Consider the following 17,580-nt stretch of genomic DNA (forward strand, 5'->3'; position numbering starts at 1 on the left):
TAACACAGCCACACATCGATCAAGACGCATCCAACACATGGCTAAGAAAAAGGCAATATATACAGTGAGACAGAAGGATTCATGATTGCAATACAAGATCAAACAATAAACACCAGATATTACAGCAAGCATATTATTAAAGATCCCAATACCACAACAGATAAATGCAGACTTTGCAAACAACAAATAGAAACGGTAGATCACATCACAAGTGGATGTACAATACTAGCAAATACAGAATACCCCAGAAGACATGACAATGTAGCAAAAATAATATATCAACAGCTTGCCTTACAACATAAACATAAAACAACACATTCCCACATACAAGTATGCACCACAAAATGTACTGGAGAATGATGAATACAAATTATACTGGAACAGAACGATTATAACAGATAAAACAACACCACATAACAAACCTGACATCATACTCACCAATAACTACAGAAATCCGTAATTATTGATACATGTTCAATCACCCGAAAGTTCCTAAATGCAATATAACATATACCGTAAAGTTAAAAGGAAGTCACGCTTGATCAAGGTCCGCGTCACTTTCCGTTTTTGACCAGACATAACGTCTGAGAGAAGAAAGAAAGAAAGAATAATAATAATAATAATAGTAATAGTAATAGTAATAGTGGGGGGGGGGGGGGGGCAGGATGTCGAACCGGCCGACTGAGAGCAGGAAGGCCCACAGGACTTTTAATTTCCACTTAGTTTGATGGAATCCATTACAAAATATACACGTTTCAATTCCACAGAGCGAAATACATTGAGTTATGATAGAAGAATGCTGTGTGGAGAAGCATAGCACTCCACTTTGGCACACTTGAGACCAAATAACATGTCTTACATTTCCTTGAACACAAGGTTTATGTATCAGACATCTGCAGAAAGATGTGCACTACAAAATGAACATAAATTTTAAAAATCAAATTTTCAAAACTTTGACATCCTGTCTCGAACACTTGAGGGAGGGGGAGGGTGCCATGCCATTATCTAGTGATGCCCAGGTTCAGAAATGTCATAGATCCGGGGCTGATGTGCAGAGCAGAAAATATACAGCGTACATGTTGCTGCACATCAAAGATCTATCCAAAACGTGTTTTCTTCTCTGAGTTTAGTCTTCTAAAGTGTGGGGAAATTCTACACGTGTGAATAAAACTGTAACCATTAAAGGATTGATCAGTTTTACAATTCCAAGGGAAAATAGACTGTCACTTAACACAGAAAATTTGTTTTCACCCCGGAGAAAGTGTGTATGTAACTGGGAAATCTGGGAATTTTTTTTCTTTGTCTGCGTATACACCGTGGTTATGGATATAGCTCTAGATGCAGGTGTTTGAAACAGTGTTTATATCCAACAATTGTTAAACTCCAACTATTGTGTATTCAAGCAAAGTTTGCTTAGTGAAGTTACAAGAAAATTCTTCCTCTGAACAAAGCTACTGCTCCTTCAGGTTTAATACCTTCTGCTTACCCTGTTACTAGCTTAATAGCTACATAGCAACTATGATGATTATTGTAGCTGATATATACTGTAGCAGAGCAGTTATTTGTGTGCTGTAAGAACAGTGGGTTGTTTAGTGGCATCGCTGCTTATCTTAAGGGTAAAGGGAAAATTCAGTCCTCGAATCTAGGTATCAGAAAATAGATGGGAGGGGTTTTCAAATGTTATGATGTCAGATCGAAGCTGTGAGCAAATGTGCCTGGGATTGTTTGGTCAACTTGCTTCTGTTTCCGATCCAAAATAAGAAATTATTCTCCTGCTTCCGACCCAAAATCTGAAATGGTGTTCACTCCATGACATCATCAACAGTATGCTCAACTCTAATCTTCCTTCCCTTACAACACTCTATACAAGAAACCAATATCTAAATGGAAATTATTCTTATATTGTGGTTGTGCAAGTAACATTAAAACTAAAAGTGATTGTTATATTACTAGTAAATGTCATTAAGAGCAAATGTTTTAGGCAGTAAACATAAGGATTCAAACACCCTTTGGAAGAAGCATGCTAAGGTATGTGCCAGCTGCAAACTACCCCCAAAACACACACACACACACACACACACACACACACACACACACAAAGGCAAGAATGGTTGTTAGAAAATTACAGCATTTACTCATGTGTGAGATGCTATGGTGCAATAAAGTGCTGCTTTGTTTTTACAGGTTGGGAGTGCAGAGTTCCATGCTCACAGGGCAGTGTTGGGTACAGTTAGCCCCCATTTATTTGAGATGTTCACTGCTGATGATGAGACGAAGGGCAGTCAACGTGAGAATGTAGTCACATACAAGCTTAATGGAGGATTTGAGAAGAATGCTATTGAGAAATTGATAGATTATGCTTATACTTCAAGGTATGTGTTAATAAATGAACAAATAGATATTTATATAAATGAATGTGATTTTGTAAGGAACATTCTTACACTAAAATTTATTATCATCCAGTAGCCATCAATTAGTTGCTCACTTTACTACACCTATATTGAATTTATTGTGATAGCAAAAATTACAAAATTCATTCACCTACACATGTAACAGATGAGAGACTTGCTTTAGTTTTGGTAGCGAAGCAGCTTAAATCACTTACTAAATGCAAGTCTTCTGGTCCAAATTACATACAACTTAAGTTCCTTTCAGAGTTCCATACTTAAGTAAACACATACAGCCACTTACTCAGTGAAAGATCAAAGCCTAAAAACTGTAAGGTTGCACAGGTCACACCGATTCTCAAGAAAGGAAATATAATTAATCTGCTGAATAACAGGTACTTACTGCTGTTGTCGATTTGTTGTAGAATTTTGGAGCATGTACTGTGTTTGGACATTATGAAAAACCTTGAAGAAAATGACCTGTGGACACTCCGTCAGCATTGATTCAGAAATTATCTTTCTTGTGAAGCACAATTAGCTCTTTATTCACACAAAGTAATGAGTGCTATTGGAAACATGTTTCAAAACATGTCGTATTTACATGGGAGCGAAAATCGATTGCATAATTTGAAAGCTGTCAGTTAAGGTGCAGATTTCCAGAATCGATTTTGAAGTGTTTGCATGGCCACCCAGAAGCAGTGTTGTGAAATCGGTTTATGAAATTGGTTTTGGGAGCTCCATGTAAACAGGTTGATAGAAACTTGACAATGCATTGTATTCTTTTCAAAACTATTAGAGTTAACATTTTAGATAAATTACAATGAAAGATGATTAATACAAATTTTCACATGTGACCTCAAGGCCAAGAAGAAATATAAACATGTTTTGAAATAATAGTTTTGTAAGTAACAAAGCTTTTCTATGTTAAGTTTTGTAAAATGAATTCCTTTAACAATTTAATATTACAGTAAGCAATTTCTCTTTACAAATAAATTAGTACTTCAACTCTGCACAGTACCTAGTGCTAACTCTTTTAACACTAACATCTTTATCATTGTATACTAAGAACACTGTTCCAGTACATATTGAAGACCAGTAAATTGAAAATTATTTTATGAACATTTAATTATATCATTGTACAGGATTTTGTTAAGTTACTTTCTTTCGTGGACTGCTTATTTCTCCTGGTGCTGGTGCTCTTATATAATGATTAGTGTAAGATGAAAATTAAAATATGACCATACATATATGCTTAGGTAACAAAATTACGGTGTTGTATCACCATCTTTAATATGTATGAGTGCATGGTGGTTGTTCTTTTAGTCATGTTGGAAAGAACATTCACTAAGAGGAACCTACAGCTGTGATGCATAATATGTAAATTAATTAGTTTTGATACAGCTGATATCAATAGTTCGTCCCTTTCTTTCCTTTCTCCCCCCTCCACCCTTAATTTACATAACAACTCTCTTTAGTAATCATACTTACTGTTTAATAAAGTTGGTTAATCTTGATCTGTTACAGTACAGTAGTCAGATCTCTTTTGTGGGTGTCACTGCCATTTTAAGTGCTTCAGTTATGATCGTGATGTTTAGATTCTGGAATCCATCACTAAATTCTGAATGTGTGATGAACTGATCTTTGTCTTTCAGACTGGAAGTGAGCAACCACCAGGTGAAAGCTGTTTATCTTGCTGCATCGTACCTGAAAATGGATCGTGTGGTGCGTGAATGTGCACGACACCTCATCAAGAACTTGTCTGTTGACAACTGCATTGAAACAAGATCACTTCCTGGCATAGCCAAGAATAAGAGTCTCCTTGAGCAAGTGGACAACTTCATAAACAGAGAAGTAAGGAACTTAAAAATTAATTTTTCAATTTTCCTTCCTGATTATTGACTGTTCTTTCATTGCTTGGTAAATGTGGTTTTTAGCGGATTCTCCAAGTCGTGTAGCGAAATTGGAATTAATAAGATAGTAATTTAGTACAGTGACAAATAATTTAGTATACTGTATCTACTAAACAAGAAAACAGGAAATGGGCAAGTGCGTGCTCAATTTTTCATTAAAAATTATAGGTAAAGTGTACACTCTTTTGAAGTGTGCAGTGCAACAAACTAGAAAGCAAGAACAAATTAATTGACAAAAGATATATTGCTCAGAGAACTTACAGTTTTAGACCTCAAAATGTTACTGTTATTCCCTATTGGGACTGTTAGAAACTTGAAACTCTACCTGTGGGATGGGTGGGTGGCTGAATGAATCTAGCTTGCTGGAGACAAATGTCACTTTCTCACTACTGGGTTCAGCTCCAGAATACTGACAATGCTTTTCATACTGTGGAAGTCCTTAATGACAAGTGTTACCAGTCTAGTGGGGGTGGGGAAATGTTAGAGAAAAATGACAAACTATTCAATGGCTCTATTGAATCAGTGGTGTTCAGATATTTCTGTCATGCACCACTGGATATTGTTTTGGGTTGAGGGAAGTTCCTTGATTGTTTGCTATCCATCTTATCAGACTGAGCAAATTAATTTGATTTGTAAACTAGTCAGAGAAGTAATTTTGTTCGAATGAACTTTTATTACTAGGTCACATGCCTCTCCACTAAATTAGACCTTGGAGACCAACTGCTCATGATTTGACGACATGGGCAGAGAAATTTTCCATCGTTATTTTAATGGAACTACAGTGGCATTCGTCTTAAGGGCTTGCTCACGTTAGTATGACAAATTTAGTGAAGAGATGATAGTCTTCTTGATAACTATTAAACCATTGAACATTTGCATTGTTTTTTGTGCTACTTAGAAAAACAAAGAAACACAATAGTCAAGACATTTAATAGTCCTAACATATTGTATTTTGATTGCGTAGTAGTAGTAGTAGTAGTAGTAGTAGTAGTTGTTCCATTCTCAAATAATTTGATCTAAAAACCTGTTTCATTATGAAGTGTGTTTCCAGTGTTTCTAACAACTTTTAAAAATTGTTTCCTTGCAGTTCACTCAAGTTTCACAGTCAAACATTTTGCTGTCATTGCCATGTGTGAGAGTAGAAGTTCTGAACCAGACAAGACAAGAAATGTCTCTTGTTGCTTGTGAGTCAGCTTGCAAATTAGCATTGGAGTGGGTCCGACGACAGATTGAAGGCGATGCTATTCTAATTGAGCAACTTACAGAGAAAGTAAGTCCTTAAGAACTTAGTCAGACTTACGACAAATTCAAATTTTTAGCATTCTCATTGTATAAAAACTAGTTACCCACATTGAAATTGAAAATGGCAGGGTATTTTAACTACTGTAAACATAGTTCATAGTTGGAGACTTCCTGATGACAACAACAGATTTCCTTGAAAAGTGATGCACAAAATAAGATGGAATAATAGATTACAGTATTTACTCGAATCTAAGCCGCACCTGGAAAATGAGGCACGAAATAAAGGAAAAACAAATTCCCGAATCTAAGCCGCACCTGTAATTTTAGACTCTAAATTCAAGGGGAGAGAAAAGTTTTAGGCCGCACCTCCAAATCGAGACAAAGTTGGTCCATTGTAATATGAGACACAATTTAGGTCGAATGAATGACAATACAGCTGCAATAGTTTGGTTAGAGTCGTAAGCATAGCAGTTAAGCTTTACCAGGTAGCCATTGCTATGCGGCAGGCACTCCGTCCGTATTAATTCGGGTACCCTTCCTTTTTCACGTGCTTCGTCTGGTTTGAATCGATTGCTTAGTTTGCTTTGATCTGATAATTGCCGTTTTCTTTGTTATGCGTGTTTACGTCACTCTTAAGCTGAAAATGCATTACTGTACTGTGTCATGCATTGTTTGTCGCATTCTGATAGTGCGTGTTTACGGCCTGTCGCGGCTTGCGGCATGGCTTGCTTTTGTGCGCGCTACCGCCGATTACAAAAAAAAAGAGAGAGGAATCGTCTCATTCGCGAAACTGCTAGCGAGACTGCTATTTGTTTTTACTTACACTGCTGCTTTCTTTGATAATGATAAACAAGAACCAAATAATAGACTGCGTATGATAGAACATGTTCTGAACGAGAGTGAGGTGAAAATTTTTCTCCGTTTGAAAATCTTTGCGGCCGCTTCTTTAGTAAATCAAATTCTGCACAGAAATTAGTCATCTTAGGTTTAGAAATCTAGTCAGTTGCCGTGCTTCATTTCTGACTGTATCACTATTAGGCATAAGAATAATACGAATATAAACATGACATGATGTGTATATTCTTCCGCGTTTGCTGTTGTCTCACTCTAGTTTCGTAGTTTATTAGGCAAACAGGATTTAAATGAGATAGCAGCAAATATGAAAAATACGTGGCAAAATGTTAATATTCTTACGGTGAAGAGAATACTGCATGTGATTCACATTTCATCAGGTTCCTATTAGCAACCATCTCTTCTCACAGGTAGGAAAAAATTGAGAACACAGAGTTGGCCATATTGACAAACATCCCAAACAGTCTTGCCAGTCGGATTTTCGTAGTACATTGAAATTCTTCTACATTCGAAGATGAACAATACGGAATTTGTATTTACTTCGTTGGATAATGTATGAAAATGCAGTGGTCGAAACTCGGGGCGGAGAAAAAAAGCTCGTGTTTACTGGCGCAGAGGTTTTGGCGCCAGTGTTTATCTTTGTGCCTACAAAGCTTGCCTGTGTAGCGCTACATATATTCGACGGCAGAAGTTAGTTGTGCCGGCAGCTACCAACATTTTTCAGAACTTCCGCTTGCTTTGCACTCGATTCTAAGCCGCAGCCGGTTGTTTGGATTACAAAAACCGAAAAAAAGTGCGGCTTAGATTCGAGTAAATACGGTAATACTAATTGTTGTGATGGATGCCACAGTTTGTTGTCTTTCTTTCTTCCTTCACATTGTCTGATGCCTTCATGGGAATCAAATTTTCTTTGGTCTTCTGTCTCAGGAAAGATATGCCACTAATCAGTAATTTACGGGAGTTGTCCAAACTATAGTAATTCATAGGTTTTAAACTTCTTGATTATGTACCTGTTGGATGTATATGTTACTGTATGTATAGAAAGTTGCCCCATATATTTAAACTTAGTAATAATATGGTGGACATGCCTTGTGGTCCTGCTTGGCTTAGTATTTTACTTTCTTAATTCTGATGTAAGCTGTGTTGTTAGATTAGGTTTTCCACAGTTTTCCTAAACTGCTTGATGTGGTTGCTGGTCACTGTGATGGTGCCTTAGGAAAGAATGAACTCAGAAAGTTTTGCTTACTGTTGTTTCTTCAATCTGAACTTATGCTCAATCTAATGATCTTGTCATTGACAAGATATTAAATACTAATCTGTCTTCCTCCCTCCGGTGTTAATTTTAATAAAACTTCGTTTATAGCCCTCTGCGCGATTACATTGTTAGTCATGTCTGCAATTTGTAGTTTTCTTGGCTTATATAAAATGTTGGTGGTATATGACAAACTTACTTTCTAAAAATGCTTCTTTTGCATGCATTATCCAGTTTCATAATGTATGCCTCAAACTTTCTCTTCTGTTGACATTGTCTTAGTATTCCGTATTTTGCAATAGTTGTGATAATCAACTTTCCTTAAATAGTTGCTTCGCTTTCATAAAAGCACTGAACTGTCAAGGGTTGTCCAGAAAATAATAAGATTATTAACAGCAGGAAGCTTTCTTTTGGAGTAAACACCACTCCCTTACCTTTCATCAGCATGACGTGTCCCAAGTCATCAAATATAAACTATTCATGTTACTCTGTTATGTTGTGGTATGTTTTGTTTATGAAGTAGTCTTAGTCTTCAATAAAATGCTGAGGGATACAAAACCACACCTCCTCCCATCTTCTCTCACCAACGTAAAATCTGTGGTCTGTCATAAAAACATGGTGCTGAGCTTTGGTTTGGGGCAGTAGCTTTCATTTTGAACCTGGAATGTTGAGATTCCTTAGTTCAAAACAGGTGTATATAGGGCGGGGTGTCCGCCATAGCAATCTAATTAGTTCGTGAATATTGAAGACAAAATTTCCTTTCTCTTTGATAATGTATTCATTAAGGAATATTTTAGATATGTTGGTTTGTACAGTTAAGAGTTAATTTGTTAGTCAATTGTTTTGATAAACTCTTCATAGTAGTTTTTGTAGTTGTGGCTTGCATAATGAGATTCAGACAGAATATTTTAATTTCACATACATTTCTTCTTATTTTTTTCTTTTTAATCACCACCTGCTCCCTCCAGCACGCTTTTTTATTTTGTAAATTGTATTATTATTGGTAAACTCAAACAGTGGAAAGTCCAGGATAGAATAACAGCAATATGGAAAGCGTAGATTGCTACGCAGCACATTGCGTGAGGTGACATTGGGTAACAGGCAGGCACAATGAATAAACACTGAATATTTTCAGCTTTCGGATAAAGTGCTTCAGAAATAAAAACTTCCATGCATTCACAAAACTCGTGCAGAGATTATTGGTAAGAAAGTGTTGTTGCAATGTGGCCAAAATTTATTGGAAACAATAATAATTCTTATTTTAAAAAAAAGTTCTTTTGCAGTTACCATTAACTAAAGTGTTCCCTGAACAGAATTGGAGTAAACTACGTATGTGTATATGTGAATGTTTCTGTCTTACCCTGTTGCATAACTAATTGATGTGTTTTGTTTTAGACACATCTCCTGTACCTGGCATTGGACAATTCCTTACAGGATTGCTCTGAGTTGCCGACTGGTGATGTGGGTGACACTGAAATAGTACAAGACTATAAGAAAATGTCTAAGAAGAGTCAGGCAAATCCCAAGGTAATAATGTAATCAGTATTAACTTCCTGAGACATGTGAAGTAATAATGAAAACTCTCATGACTGCTTGATTGCACCATCATTGTTTAGGTGTATTGTTTCAAACTCCTCATTTTCATTCATTCTTGATTGCAGTTCGTTTTAATATATTTGGAAAATTAACCCTTGAGTGGGCACACTGTTGTAAAAAGTAAAAGTACAACAGCAGCAGTTTTTATGCCTAATCGATGCCTTAACCTTCAGCTATTGCACCATTGCTGCCATGTATTCCGTTGTTGATGTTTTCTCGACAATGTTAAAGTGGCTCAGTTCATTTGGTTAGCTTCCTCAGATTATCTGAATTGTAAGCAGCAACGCGTTGAATGTTGTAAAAAGTAAAATGCGCGCCTGCTGTGACAGTTGCAAGCTTTTTTGCAGCAGTAAAAAAAAAAAAAGAGAGAGAGAAGAAAGAAACATTCCACATGGGAAATGTTACTTTGGTTACACTGACATCTGAATGTACTTATTCATTCCATTTATTTGATGTTTCGTTCCAATTCAAAGGGTGTATTAGACAAATTAATTCACAAACTGCTTAAAGAAGGTGGTGATAAAGTCTATCCAGACTTTTCAGATGTGGAGGAAAGCGAAGTAGATTTGAGTGATGAAAACGCTGAGTAGGACCTTGGCAATGAATCTGAACTTGATGGTGAGGATGGCGATGATCCTGAAGAGACAGCAGATGTACAAGAGTTCTTTGTTGAAATGACAAGTTTTCACATCGGTATAAAGGGGAGTGTGCTAAAACATCAAAAACCAACAGAAAAAAAAAAACATTGTGCAAATTCCACCAGATCCGAAGTGAGAGGTGATGAGTGGAACTGATGAAGTTAGTGCTTTTTGAAAGTAATTGACCTTGACTTTATTGATGAAATTGTAAACTATAGAAATACCTATATAAATAAACAGTGAGATGCACATCAGTTCTTGCAGGGACAACATAATGGCTGTGTTAGAGATTTTTGAAGAATAAGAATAAGAAGAAGAAGAAGAAAAAAATACCATAATACTAATGTACTGGAACTCTGGGCAGCAGATGGAACACAAATGCTACTGTTAGGACTGCAATGAGCTACAATAGGTTTCTATTTTTTTTTCTAAGCTATTTGAGGTTTGTTGATGTGTACATGAGGAATGACAGGAGGAAAAACTGATAAGTTGGTTGGAATTCGTACAGTATTGGATCCTTTTGCTGCTAACTGTCAATGTTCTTACAGCCTGGTGAATTCACCGTGACAGATGAAATGCTTCACCCCTACGGAGACCGCTGTAGACGGATGCAGTACATACCCAGCAAACCAGCTAAATATGGGACAAAAATGTTTTCTCTGTGTGATGCAAAAACATTTTATTGCAGTGCAGTGCATGCGACCAAAGGACAGTTTTGGGTATCTAATGCTCCTGAGGATATACCGTATTTACTCAAATCTAAGCCGCACTCGAATCTAAGCCGCACCTGAAAAATGAGACTCGAAATCAAGGAAAAAAAAATTTCCCGGATCTAAACCGCACCTGAAATTTGAGACTCGAAATTCAAGGAGAGAGAAAAGTTTTAGGCCACACCTCCAAATCGAAACAAAGTTGGTCCATTGTAATATGAGACACAATTTAGGTCGAATGAATGACAATACAGCTACAGTAGTTTGGTTCGAGTCGTAAGCTTAGCAGTTAAGCTTTACCACGTAGCCATTGCTATGCGTCAGGCGCTCCGTCCGTATTGATACGGGTACCCTTCCTTTTTCACGTGCTTCGTCTGGTTTGAATCGATTGCCTATTTTGCTTTGATCTGATAAGTGCCGTTTTCTTTGTTATAGGTGTTTGCGTCACTCTTAAGCTGAAAATGCATTACTGCACTGTGTCATGCATTGTTTGTCGCATTCTGATAGTGCGTGTTTACAGCCTGTCGCGGCTCGCGGCATGGCTTGCTTTTGTGCGTGCTACCGCCGCGTACAATTCAAACAAAAAAGAGAGGAATCGTCTCACTAGCGAAACAATGGCAAGAGACTGCTATTTGTTGTTACTTACACTGCTGCTTTCTTTGATAATTATCAACAAGAATGAAATAATAGACTGCGTATGATAGAACATGTTCTGAACGAGAGTTAGGCGAAAATTTTTCTCAGTTTGAAAATCTTTGCGGCCGCTTCTTTATTACATCAAATTCTGCACAGAATTTAGAGTCATCTTAGATTTAAAAATCTAGTCAGTTGCCGTGCTTCATTTCAGACTGTATCATTATTAGGCATAAGAATAATACGAATATAAACATGACACGATACGTATATCCTTCCGCGTTTGCTGTTGTCTCACTCTAGTTTCGTACTTTATTAGGCAGACAGGATTTAAATGAGATAGCAGCAAACACGAAAGAATACATGGCAAAATGTTTATATTCGTATTATTCTTATGGTGAAGAGAATACTGTATGTGATTCAAATTTCATCAGGTTCCTATTAGCAACCATCTCTTCTCACAGATAGGAAAAAATTCAGAACGTGGAGTTGGCCATATTGACAAACATCCCAAACAGTCTTGCCAGTCGGATTTTCGTAGTACATTGAAATTCTTCTACATTCGAAGATGAACAATACGGAATTTGTATTTACTTCGTTGGATAATGTATGAAAATGCAGTGGCCGAAACTCGCGGCGGAGAAAAAAAACTCGTCTTCCACCCTTCTCCTTTTTTTTTTTTTTTTTTTTTACTGACGCAGAGGTTTTGGCGCCAGTATTTATCTTTGTGCCTACAAAGCATGCCCGTGTCCCGCTACATATATTTGGCGGCAGAAGTTAGTTGTGGCGGCACGTACCAACATTTTTCATAACTTCCGCTTGCTTTGCACTCGATTCTAAGCCGCAGGCGGTTTTTTGGATTACGAAAACCGGAAAAAAAGTGCGGCTTAGATTCGAGTAAATACGGTAGTGAAAAGATATGTGGTGCCTATAGAAAATTCTAACAGGAACCTTACAACTGACAATTGGTACATAAGCTACCTTCTTTCTGAATATTTGCTGCAGAAGACTATCATTTGCATTGGTACAATGACAAAGAGCAGGTGTGAAATTCTTCCAGAATTTCTCCCAAACAAAACAAAAGAAATTGAAAGTGCAATGTTTGGATTTCAGTAGGATAAGACCTTAGTTTCGTGTGTTCCTTGTAAAAGATGTACTATCATACTTTTGTCTGCTGTGCATGACATGCCAACTGCGGATGAAAAACACGAACTCATAATTTAATACAACATGACAAAAGGTGGAGTTGATGCAGCTAAAATGTGTGCCTGATACACCAAAAATTACAAGAAGATGGCAACTGGCTACTTTTACATTTTTCTGGACATAGCTGGAAAATTAATTTGCATACAAATTGTCTGTGGAGTGTTATGAAAGTAAACATGTCAGAAAAACTGGATAAATTGTTATTTAAATAACTAAAAGAGCAAAACCTTTTGTTATAAATGATGAAGATAGTGAATATGAACTTGTTTCTTCAATAAATATAACAGTTTGTTTAAGACAAGTTCGTTTTTACTGACAAATGACCATGTTGTAAATTTTACAATGCGCGCCTGCTCGTGTGACAACAGTAAGCGAGCCTGCCAGAGGGGTTACAGTTATTGCAGGGAATGAAAAATATAAATAGTGAACTAGAAGGTTGGTTTGGAACTGAAGCTGTGTGTTCCAGGTATGATCATGTTGTATGTTTAAAAACTGCTTCCAAATTGAGAACAAACTAGCATATGCAAAAGAATTGCACTATAAACTCAGTTAAGTTTTAATGGTAAACATTGGCAAAAATATTAAAACAGGTGAATTCCAGATTAAAAGATAGACTGGGGAAAAATGGGATCTGTGCTTTATACTTTTTACACTTAAACTCTGTTAACTTATCGTACACATCTGTTGTGCAAAATGAGAGAAAAGACATTTTCCATTGCAGACAAATTATTTTGCAGTTGCTTTAAAAGTAAAACTTTCTGCCCCCAATCTTCTAAGTAACATGTATTCATACTAAATGCTACAGTGCAGATGCACTGCTTTGAAAGATCATGAAGTTTTTGTAAAGCAGGTGATTGCACTTCCCCAGTATTCTACCAATAAACTGAAGGCTATCAGTCTGGAAAGTAGATTGCCTACAAATCACTTGTGTGACTGGTTCTGGAATATTGCTCAAGAGTGTGGGACACATACCAGATGGGAATAACAGGGGCTATTGGACATATACAGAGAAGGCAGCACTAATGTCACAGGTTTTTTACTTGGTCGTGTGTCACAGAGATACTGGAGGAACTGACCTGGAAGACTCTTGAAGATGGATGTAAACTATCCCAAGAAAGTCTATTAAAGTTTTAAGAACTAGTGTCAGTGGTGATTGTAGGAATATACTACAATCCTATATGTGTCGCTCATGTAGGGATCGTGAGGATAAGATTTGAATAATCACTGCATGCAGATAAGTGTTCAGTAATTCTTCCTGCACTCCATACACGAATGGAGCAGGAAGTAACCGTAATAACTGCTACAATGGTACATACACTCTGCCATGCATCTCATGGTTGTTTGCAGAGTATATATGTAGATGTAGATGCACGTGTAGAATTGATGTAAAAGGGAAATGATGTATTACAATAACTTTTAAATGTAATCTGAAAGAAACAGCTCTTAAAACTTACTGTCTTGAATATGTTTTTTTATGTTCATCATTTGGGCTAACATTTCATTGAGCTTTCATTATAATGTTTATTTTTGTGATAAGTTCATGTAATGATAAAGGAAATTGGAAGGAGATACAATGGGATATTCTCAATCTAAAAAAATAGGTGCAAATAACAAAATGTTTTCAATGATAGCTGAAAACTGTTTGTATGGATGAGTTTCTTCATGAGCTTTAGTAAAACAGTAAGGAATGATTCAATATGGTAAATATTAACTGTAGACAATGCAGTTGTTAATAAGAGGTGTGGATGTGTATCATTAGATGTCAGAAGATATAGACATTATTAACCTTTATATCACTCAGATTTGGAAAAAAATGATGAAAATTATAGTAACTTGTTTCAGAGTTAATAACATGTTACATCTTAGACAATTAATATTTTCAGACCTTTATGCTTCCTCGTGAGTTTCAGAAATGAGGGCAAGCTGGCAATCTAGACACTAACAGTTCAAAATTTCTTCTCTGTTACTGAAGGAAAAAAAAGTGACCAACTTGTACTGTGTTTAGTGGTTTTGTCTAGTATTAGAAAATTGTCTATGATGCAGTAAGATACTACCGTATGATGAACAAAAATTGCATTATTGCACTTCCAGAAAACATTTTGTTTCATAATTCAGTGCAGCTACCATTGTCAGTTGGAAGTTGAGTACCCTTTCACAGTTGAATGGCAATGATTGTTTACCATTGTTGATTTGTTATTGTTAATTCTTAGGGTCGACGAAAGGCTCAGCTGCAGCCAGCCAAACCACGTGTTCTCCTGTATTCTCGTGACATAGGTGAGAGAATTGAACAACAAACTGAAGAAGACTGGAGCCTTATTGCTTCTACCAAAGTTGCAGGTATGTAAGATAGAGAAGGGACAAAGAGCACTTAATGTTTGCTCCAATATATAATTTTGAAAATGTTATCGCTGTGTGTTGCAGTAACATATTTTGTTAAATTTTGGGGATATTAAATAGTTGCTCACATGCTACTGTAATCTTCGCAGCTTGCTAAACACAATCCTAGTAATGTAGGAGCTTCCTGAGGGTAAGAGCTTCCTTGTGCCACTTGCCATATGTCTTTGGATAAGTATGTTGGAAAAGAGAGCTTCTCTAACCTGCTAGATTTCATTGAGGAAGAAAACTGCCTCAAATAGTGATGATGATTTTCTGCTGTAAAATGAGATCCATTGAACTTGCTTACTAGGTACTCTCTCACAGATATTTCTCTTTTGACAGCCTCCAAGGGCCAGTTTCTTATCGTTTCTACATGTTTCAGCTTGATTTCATCTCACACAATTCTACACCCGGTCCTGCCTAGTTTCATGCCATTTTTATATAATGAGGCAGTAGAATATACTGCCACTTAGTGTCATTCATTTGGATAGAATACCGACATCCAAGAAATACGTGAATCTAGGCATGCAACAGTCATCTCTAAACAGTTTTTCCATTATATTGCACAATTTTTGAAACGGCCTTGAATGAAGGAGACATAGTTCTCACATTTAAAAAGTTTGGTTATGTTCTTATGTAAATATGGCTGTATAAAACTGAAATCTGAAGTTTAAAAGAGTGGGCCAAATTTTATATACGAGGGATTAAAATGTGAGAACAATGACAGCTGTTGCTGTCATTCCTGCTGTGTAGTGATGCCATCCATGCTGCACTAATAAGTACATGATTAATGGAGTTCTCTTTACCAACTGCTATTTTAAGTGTTTGCAGTGATAGTCTTTTCAGAAAACTCTAAAAACATTCATTATCAGGGTGTATACGACCCGGGACAACTGGGAGATCCGGGAAAAACCCGGGAATTTTTCCATCCGGGAGAAAATCGGGGAAAACCCCGGGAATTGTTTAGAATTCCGGGAATTTTACATTTTTTTAGTTGTCAGTTAAATTTTCGTGATTTTGACTGGTAAGAACCAATACTCTAACAAAGGATATTATTATATCCCGCTACTGCAGAATGATACTGCAGCAACAAAACGTGAACGGGAGAAAGAAAGAAAATAAAACTTAAGTTGCAAAGGAAATGCGCCGTATACAACAACAAAACAGTGCTCATACAAGCGTCTGCCAACAGTAAAGTGTGTCAAAGACTTTAGGAACACTATGCAATGCTTTATAACAACAAATTGCATCTGATGAGTGTGACGACAACTCTTTAAATTAGATTCGTTTGAGCAGTTGCGGGCGCGCTCTTGCGCATGCGCAGTTGAGTCGCGTATGAGTAGTACCTTCTCCCGCTTCTGGTTACGGAAGTGTGGCTGGGCACCACTACTGAATATTGCCCCGGTTCGGAAATATCGTAGATCCGGGGCTGATACACACAGCAGTCAAGAGTTGAGGTGGGTAGTCTCCACGTGGCCTGTGTTTACATTCAGTGATTTTGTTGTTTCTTCTTTGTTTATTGCTCTCACATTAAATGATAACAAAACGGATTTTTGTGGCCGGGAACTATCAAATTAATTAAAATACGTTCGCATAATTACGGCAGGCTAAAATATGTTAATAGTTTCAGATTTTATTTCCACCGTTGATAGTCAAGCATTAATCGCCTTACAGAACAATGAAGTTATTTTTGCTGGTTTGCTAAAGAGATTTGGCTTTTATTAATCCTTTCTATTGAGGCAGTCAATTTATTTGAAACGAAGTGTTTAATTTCACACTATTGGCTAGTTTCAACTGTTCGCTGCATTTCAAGTGCACGTATGGCATTATGCTATAATAAAGAACCAAACATGAGTACTGGTACATACGGATGTGCATTTTAAGCCAAATTATGCACTTCAGTACGGTTCGCGAAATCCCGACTCTCTTAAAGTATCCTTTAATGTCTTGTTTTTTTTTTATGACATAATGTAAGATCTTTTAATGTTTTACACGTACGAACATATGGACTTCCTGCGTCATCGTAGCTGCGCAAGCACTGTGACGCCAGTTATCTGGCGCTTTCTTGCAACTGCTGAAACAAACCTATTTCTACCAGGTCGTGGGAAATAATGCGAACGGTGGTTTGAAAAGCGTTACATTCAAAGCAGATTTCCTTTTATGCAAGATGAATAATGTAAGAGAATGTACAATGAATTTCTTAAATCTCAAAGTGTTGAAAAATCAACTCTTTGAGGATGACCATTTAGAAATGTTTAGAGCCCAGAAGATGAGACATTTGCGTCATTATTGTCCGCAGCTCGTGGTCGTGCGGTAGCATTCTCGCTTCCCACGCCCGGGTTCCCAGGTTCGATTCCCGGCGGGGTCAGGGATTTTCTCTGCCTTGTGATGACTGGGTGTTGTGTACTGTCCTTAGGTTGGTTAGGTTTAAGTAGTTCTAAGTTCTAGGGGACTGATGACCATAGCTGTTGAGTCCCATAGTGCTCAGAGCCATTTGAGACATTTGCGTCATTATTAAAAATTTTACTGGCACATTTGTGTGTGTGTATCTTAAAGTGCAACATGCGCAAAATAAACAATACACATTATATGTGGAAGCTTAGCTTCTCTTACAAATTGTTAATCTTCGCGACCAATATTATATGTAAATGCTATGTATATTAGGCAGTGGGTACACTGGTTCCCGTGAGATCAGCGAAGTTAAGCGCTGTCTGGTGTGGCCGGCACTTGGATGGGTGACCATCCAGCCGCCATGCAGTGTTGCCATTTTTCGGGGTG

The 17,580-nt window shown here is 37.1% G+C and overlaps 1 protein-coding gene across 3 annotated transcripts in view; it reads left to right on the forward strand.

Annotated features, from left to right (window-relative positions):
* The window catches only part of LOC126092952 (influenza virus NS1A-binding protein homolog), a 101,687-nt gene that overhangs the window by 67,951 nt on the left and 16,156 nt on the right, over nt 1-17,580 (forward strand). For all 3 annotated transcript variants that reach the window (XM_049908684.1, XM_049908687.1, XM_049908685.1), the window contains exons 3-7: nt 2,185-2,372; nt 4,040-4,238; nt 5,385-5,567; nt 9,039-9,170; nt 14,637-14,763. In XM_049908684.1, coding sequence (XP_049764641.1) covers nt 2,185-2,372; nt 4,040-4,238; nt 5,385-5,567; nt 9,039-9,170; nt 14,637-14,763 — 829 coding nt within the window. The remainder of the gene's footprint in view (nt 1-2,184; nt 2,373-4,039; nt 4,239-5,384; nt 5,568-9,038; nt 9,171-14,636; nt 14,764-17,580) is intronic.

This window comes from Schistocerca cancellata, chromosome 7 (genome assembly GCF_023864275.1).
Source record: "Schistocerca cancellata isolate TAMUIC-IGC-003103 chromosome 7, iqSchCanc2.1, whole genome shotgun sequence".
NCBI classification, from domain to species: domain Eukaryota; kingdom Metazoa; phylum Arthropoda; class Insecta; order Orthoptera; family Acrididae; genus Schistocerca; species Schistocerca cancellata.